Raw genomic sequence first — 7,025 nt, 5'->3', positions numbered from 1 at the left:
ACCACCGGCTGTTGCTTCAGAAACAGCGCTGCGACACGGCCTACGTCACTGCCCGCCCCTACTATTGTCACCTGATAGGTTGAACAACTCGTAAAAAAGAACTCGATCGAAAAACTTACTACTGTCCAGTAACTTCATAACAGTGAAGTGGACACAAACCTTCCTGGGTGGAACACGCGGTACGGGACAGCATCTATCACAATCTTTCTCTATCTGCGCCAAGACATCGGACATTACGTAATTACGGAACTTTGCTTTTGGAACAACCATCCAGTTTTGCGGAGTAAGTTTCTTGAATGATCGATGAAACATTTTCATACTAGAACTGTTGCTACTTTTTAATTTTGGATTGGATTTGAAGAACTATTCTATGTGTTTTTTAAAACATTTTAAGTTTTGGTGTCATTTTAGAAATTGATGAAAACAGATTTGATGATCAAAAGTCGCTGTCATTTTACGTCAAAATGTACCATTTTCTCTAGAATAAAAATGTATATTTATGGAATAAAGATTAATACATATTTATTATCAAAAACAAAAACTGTAATTAATTTGTTTAATACTAGACACTCTTATCTCGATAGCCAACTTCAAAAATTCTTGTACCATTAGAAAGCTAAATTATTGCCGAGTGACATAGGTTTATTACCTGAAACAATTATATTTTTTTTAAATCTAGTTTTAAACAAGAAAACAATTTTATATTACTGTTGTGCTGTACGTTTTTAACCCTTTATTATATCTCATCGAAAAAACTAAATGCATTAACCTGCCTTTGCGGTAAAGCACCTTGTAGACGAGGAATAAAATCAAACCACAAATAGAACAGACATCAAATTTAATAGATAAGTTTATGTATAACATTCATAGTGATTAATATTATATTGTCTACCCATACACAGGCGTACTCATACACGAAGGAATTCAAAATGACTAGAACTATTCAGATCGAAAGCCGCCAAGACTCCCCTTACTATAACCCCATACAATGCTTACCGTGACTAAATTTTTATAACACATGTAGAACAAATTGTACAACAAACATATCTGACCCGGTAAGAGGCACACTTCACGATTAGAACGCGTACACCTTTGCATAAACTATCACACAACTGTAAAGTCGCGCTTTGAATCCTACGAGCTTTGGAGGTGCGGACACGAATCTAGTATACAGTTGAATTGGCAGAGAAACAATCGACAATCGCACAACAGTCGTGCGATAGTTTAGTCAAAAGCGTGCGCCCGCTCTTTAAGTAAACGAAGATATATGCTTGATCAAGGCGCGGCGTTTAGTTCTATCAATGAAAATGTACTTACGGCCGAATACTGAAGCTAATTTTAAACTCTTCGCTTCGTAAACGCCGCGAACAATCTGACAGATAACAAAATTATAATGGGATTTTAAAGTTTACGTTATAACTTAAACGTTTTTATAGATTTCACTCTTTTGACATTGACAGAAGGGCGCTAGTGTGCTATTGTTTAGTTGAAAGCCCTCGGGTCAAATAAGTTTGTTAACATCTTTGTTATTATATCGTTATTATACATATGTTACAACAGTAAAGTCAGTAAGACCACATACATACATTGTTATAACTAGCAAATCTCTAAATCTAATAAAGGCAAATCTGATAAACTTGGCTTATATCTGACTAATATCTCAATGTAAGAGTATAGCATTACAAAAAACTGCCTGCCATACGTAGAATGCGAAACTGTTATTTGAACCGGTAAAGGCGCTGATATCAGGGTTAATTCTGACAGATATACAAACCTATTTAGGCACAGATAATGCAATAAAAGACTATTACAACACAAGATTTTTTTTTCAACCCGAGCTGACGACGCTCCTAGGTGAACCCCGAGCTTTTTTTAAAAAAATAAAACAGTGACGACTTAGTGACATAAAAAAAGATTTTGACACTTAGTTGACATTGACAGGAGAGCGCTAGTGAACTGTCATAATTTAGTTAGACTTATGCCCTCCGGTTCAGATAACATTATAGGAGTACAATAAAAATTTTAATCCGTAAAATTACACTACCAATATCGTCTCTCTTTTACAAAGATAATAAAAGAGATGAGAATAAGTTTCAATACAAGTTTCGGCAGTGGAATTTAACAGTTACAAAAATGAAATAACACTATATACAATTGTTAACATAAGATTAAATAAAATAGCTTACAATAAATAATCTTTGTGTTACATTAACGAAGAGATTTCTGTTACAAAATAATCTGAACAAAAAACTTAGCCCTTACAAACGAGGGTCTGCGTTTTTTTGCTGCGCCAGTGATTAGAAAAATGGGTTAAAATTCTAATCTCTTATACCTATAATAACATAAAGAATAACTTATAAATAAACAATATTCTCTGCTGTGCATAAAGCAATAAAAATCTAAATATGTAACAACAGCAAATTATATAAACTTTGAAAAAATAAAACAAAAACCTGAATAAAACTATATATTTGTGACAATTCCTAAAGCAATTTCCTGAAAACCCTAAATTTTTTATTGATATTACGAAACTTTCATTACATTTTATTTAAGTTTTTCATTTAATTAAAAAATATTTTGTAACTGGCAATAATACCTATATTTGCGGTAAACAATTTAAAAAACATTTTAAAAACAATGGGGAAACAAAAAAAACGTTTAATCGACGTATCTCAAATACAATTCATTTTATTATTTATCAAAGCTATTATTTGTTAATAACAGTTTTAATATAATGGACAAAGCGAAAAAATTAAAAAATCGACTGCTTAACAAACATTTTTTCGATGAATAGTAACATAAGCTTATAGTAATGTCATCTTTGAGCATATTTTTTTTTCATAAGAAAGGTCAGTCGAATCCGAATCCGAAATATCCCAGAAAAGACCTTGCAACGAGTTAATTATAAAGATTCTCAAACATCTTGGCGGCTCGGAACTTCGCAAGAGTACAATTTTAGGTATAAAGAGTGAAAGGCGATAGGAGTGGGGAATCGTATTACACAGCATAGATTACCTTGAACCGCCGAAAAAATTGAAACGGCCTACACCTACCAAATATCTCGCATTCTACTCACAACCCGCTACTAAATATACTTAAAGTAGTTCATAAGATAGTCCATAACGAACTTCGCACAATCATACTTGATACTTGGAAAAGGACCTCATTTCTTGATGCTTGCAAAGCTTTTACCAGCTAAATTTTGTGACATTTGAAAATATAAAAATGTAACTTCGGACAAAAAATAGAAAACCTTGCTGCCAGAATAAACAAAAATACTTTTAAAAAGTAAAATCTTTAAAAGGTATTTATGAAAGAATTCTTACAATCCGCAGAGCTCTAAATAGTTACAAAATATACATTTTAAGTGAAATTACCTAAGATATTCAAAACTTATAGTCCAAAAATCTGCAGTAATAGAGAAGTTACACGACTATTTAATAATATACAAGAGGTCTATTAAAATATTAAAGGCATCGACTATTAAAATATCTCCAAAATAGACAGTAGGAATAACAAGTGTAAAACATCGAAAAATCATCATCTTTTAAGCGTAGCAAGAAAAGGCATCAAATAATAAGATAAAAATATTTTTTTCATATCCAAACTATAGATACAGAAAAAGAATTAATAAACGTATGACGTCATAGACGTCAATCGCAGAAGAATCTTTTCAATACGTTTGTAAACGCATTGATTTTCACAAAAATAATTTCATAGAAAAATCATTTGCGACGAGTCGATAGGTTCGCCAAAGGGACGAAGAAACTTTCGTTTATACGAGACGTACGTATAGCAATTATTACATAATCCATGGCCCTATGTAAACTATCGTAAGTCACAATTTTTCGATTTAAACTTTGTATGTTTAAATTAACTTGATAAATACTATTTTTGCGTAAATTTGAAAGCAACATTAAAAAGCAGAACCAGTTTTATTTGCCTTTTTTACGTTAACATTTAATGCATCGTAATAAATCGTATTAATGTTTTTAATATCTGTCAAAATTTGCATTTCAAACATACGATAGTTTACGTAAGAGCAATCGATATGAGAGCTGCAGTCTGCAGGATATAACAAAACTGGTTTCATGGTTACCCTACCATCCTTAATGAAGCTAATGGAGGAAATTAAATATGTATTCACGTTATACCTATATACAGGGGGGAAATAATCATGGCTGACTACAAAGTAACCTAAAAATCATATAAAACACATTTTATCTTGGCTTACAAGTCCTTTTAGCTAATTCAAACACTGAATCTTTTAGATATTCAAATTACTATAGAAATTAACTAGAGAGCAAATTACAAAGAATATCATAGCAATATCAAATATAGGGAAATGGAGTACATGTTAGGCCACATTTGTTCGCGTTCACTACCAACAACCTAACCTAACATTTACAAATGTAATCAAGGCAAGGTATCGCGTACTACTCATTAACGTTTATTTTTCAACTACACTCTAATTAACTGTATCGACCAACGACTAAAAACCATAGACAAAATTATCGCACGAATTCGATTATAGAAAGAAATCAAACTCCTAGGCATGATACATATCGGAATAATTTTCTATTAATAAATTAGTATTCAAATATCGATACATCATTTTACAGCTGACTTGAAAATTATCCATTTAAAAGAAAAAATCATTAAAATGGAAATTTTACTAAAATAACCAGCCAGGATCACATCTAAAAAAGGATAGAAAAGAAAAATTACCACAGAACCGACTAAATATATAAAATTAAAATCTCAAAGAATTATTAATTTATCATGACTAATTTATTAGGGTTCAACTACTTTTTGTTAAAACGACTTATATTAACTTCGGTTTGAGACTATCGCACACGGTTTAAAAAGTTCTCGAATTTATGGTTCTCCACAGCGACTTTTATAGCAATACAAACGCTTATATTACTGATTTTACATTATCTTGAATGTGCCATAGATTTATAACTTTTTAGACATTCCAAAAACGTTGATAGCCATATTCGATAACTATATTTCGTTTGTATGCTACAGTCGCCGTAGAAGTCCACTCTAATAAATGATTCAGCTACACTTACTTCTAAAACGATTACATTCTTACAAATATTATAACAGCTGACAGAGATACATCGAGTACAGAATAGAATAGACAAGAATTTCCCTGTTTTCAATTTGAGATTTATTTATACAAGTATTATCAAGGAAAAATACATTTGCTTTTTGGTTATTTTTTATATCCCTTAAATATTATTTTGAATGTCGACATACAGACAGGGAACGAAACACTAAAAGTTTAGTTTTTGCCTATAGCCTGAAATATCTTCCCTACTTTTCAACACTAAGTTAAAACCTGTTTTCTTTGCTGCCTTAGGTTTAAAGCAAGTGAATTAATTTACTGACTTCGACCGTACATGAATTCTTTTTACTCGCACCGACAAAATTTAGACAAACAAGATGTCATTTACTTTACATAATTAAGTACATAACATACGAAGGAGCACCATTAATAAAATTAAGAAATACCAAACATTTATGTTGTCATTCCAAAACAATGTACTTAAAAAACTCAAAAAGAAAGTTTCTTAAATTAAATATAATTTAATAATACGTGATATGGCAAAGATATTTTTTGTACGAGAAAATATTAAGATAATCATCTTTCTCCTTATCCTACTTCCATAGGGTCAGCGCAACAGGTTTTTGTAATCCAAATAACTCTATCATACGTCATCACCCTTTTTGATTACGTCACCTTTCACGCAATCCATGTCTATTGAAAAATATGTACTCGAAACATTTTAATCGCTTGCCAAATTATGATGCAATTTTTTTTTGGCACTAATACATTAAATGCGTCAACTTTACATAGCAGCCAATATATAAGGTATATACAAACTTTCATTTCATTTACACTTATGTTCTCTATCAAGAATTTTAAAAATGATTAAATTGTGATTTTTTTACATCATAAAATAATGGAATGTTGTACTACAACCAATGGTCTCTAAATAATTGTTAAAATAACCATCTTTTTAACAAAATTCGCGAGCTCGTAAATTACCATTTGTATTAAAAAATATTTCACAAAAAGTAATAAATTTTGTCAATCGTATCGACGAAAAAAAAGAAAGTATTTTTAAAAATAAAAGTTTTACAAATTACAAAAAAATCGAATTTATAATGTAGAAAAATCAATATAGTTAAAAATGACATTTAAAAATATAAAATATAAAGTATAAATATAATTTAAAGTATATTTCAATTTGTGCGAAAAACATGTTCAAAATCTTACAAAACCGAACGTATAAATAAATAGAAAAAATTTGTTTATCTGTTAACTAACAAAAAAAAACTTTTTATACTTTATTTCTAACATTCCCAAAAATAACCCCAATATCTTAAAAATAACTTTTACATAGCTGCGTATAAAATAAACAGCTTTATGAAAGAATTTTGTGCCCGAGATATGTAGCGTTCACATATCTAGTTACAAAGAAAGGAACAAAACACATCAATTGGTTAACTCTAAGGCACATTAAAACTTTTACACTAAGCGTAGGTTTTCATTGATTTTAGAGTGAAATGCAAACATGGGCGTTGTCAAACGACAACCTAAACCTTAGCTCACTACCATTGTGTTTTTATTCGAAGATTTCTTTGTTTATGAACAGTGGAATCCCACAAGACTAAGTGACGTCATAGAGTACCAACAGTTTTGTTCCTACCTTCATGTGCGTTGACTAGTCATCAATGAGTCCTAACTTGAACACTTCTACATTTTTAAATGCAACGTAACTAACACAACTGTGCAACACTAGTTTAAAAGCATACCAAAGCTGTGACGTAATTTGTATCCTAATCCCTATTCACAAGATTCAAAATTGCTCGAACGTAATACATACAGACGGTCACCGTACGGCGCACCGCACACTCCACGGAAGATAATCACACAACTAAATCTACGAGATTGCATAATTAGTATGTTTATAACACGAGATTTCATATGAACATTATGACAACTGAAATTT

At 30.9% G+C, this 7,025-nt stretch overlaps 1 protein-coding gene across 1 annotated transcript in view; it reads right to left on the bottom strand.

Annotated features, from left to right (window-relative positions):
* Positions 1–2,310: 2,310 nt before the first annotated feature.
* LOC106106395 (1-phosphatidylinositol 4,5-bisphosphate phosphodiesterase classes I and II-like) overlaps positions 2,311–7,025 on the bottom strand; it is a 53,146-nt gene continuing 48,431 nt past the window's right edge. Inside the window, exon 16 of the mRNA XM_013286971.1 lies at positions 2,311–2,332. Coding sequence (XP_013142425.1) covers positions 2,311–2,332 — 22 coding nt within the window. The remainder of the gene's footprint in view (positions 2,333–7,025) is intronic.

This window comes from Papilio polytes, unplaced genomic scaffold, assembly GCF_000836215.1.
Source record: "Papilio polytes unplaced genomic scaffold, Ppol_1.0 DF822178.1, whole genome shotgun sequence".
NCBI classification, from domain to species: domain Eukaryota; kingdom Metazoa; phylum Arthropoda; class Insecta; order Lepidoptera; family Papilionidae; genus Papilio; species Papilio polytes.
Note: the sequence above shows the minus strand (reverse complement) of the source record. Positions and strands in the feature narration are given on the sequence as shown.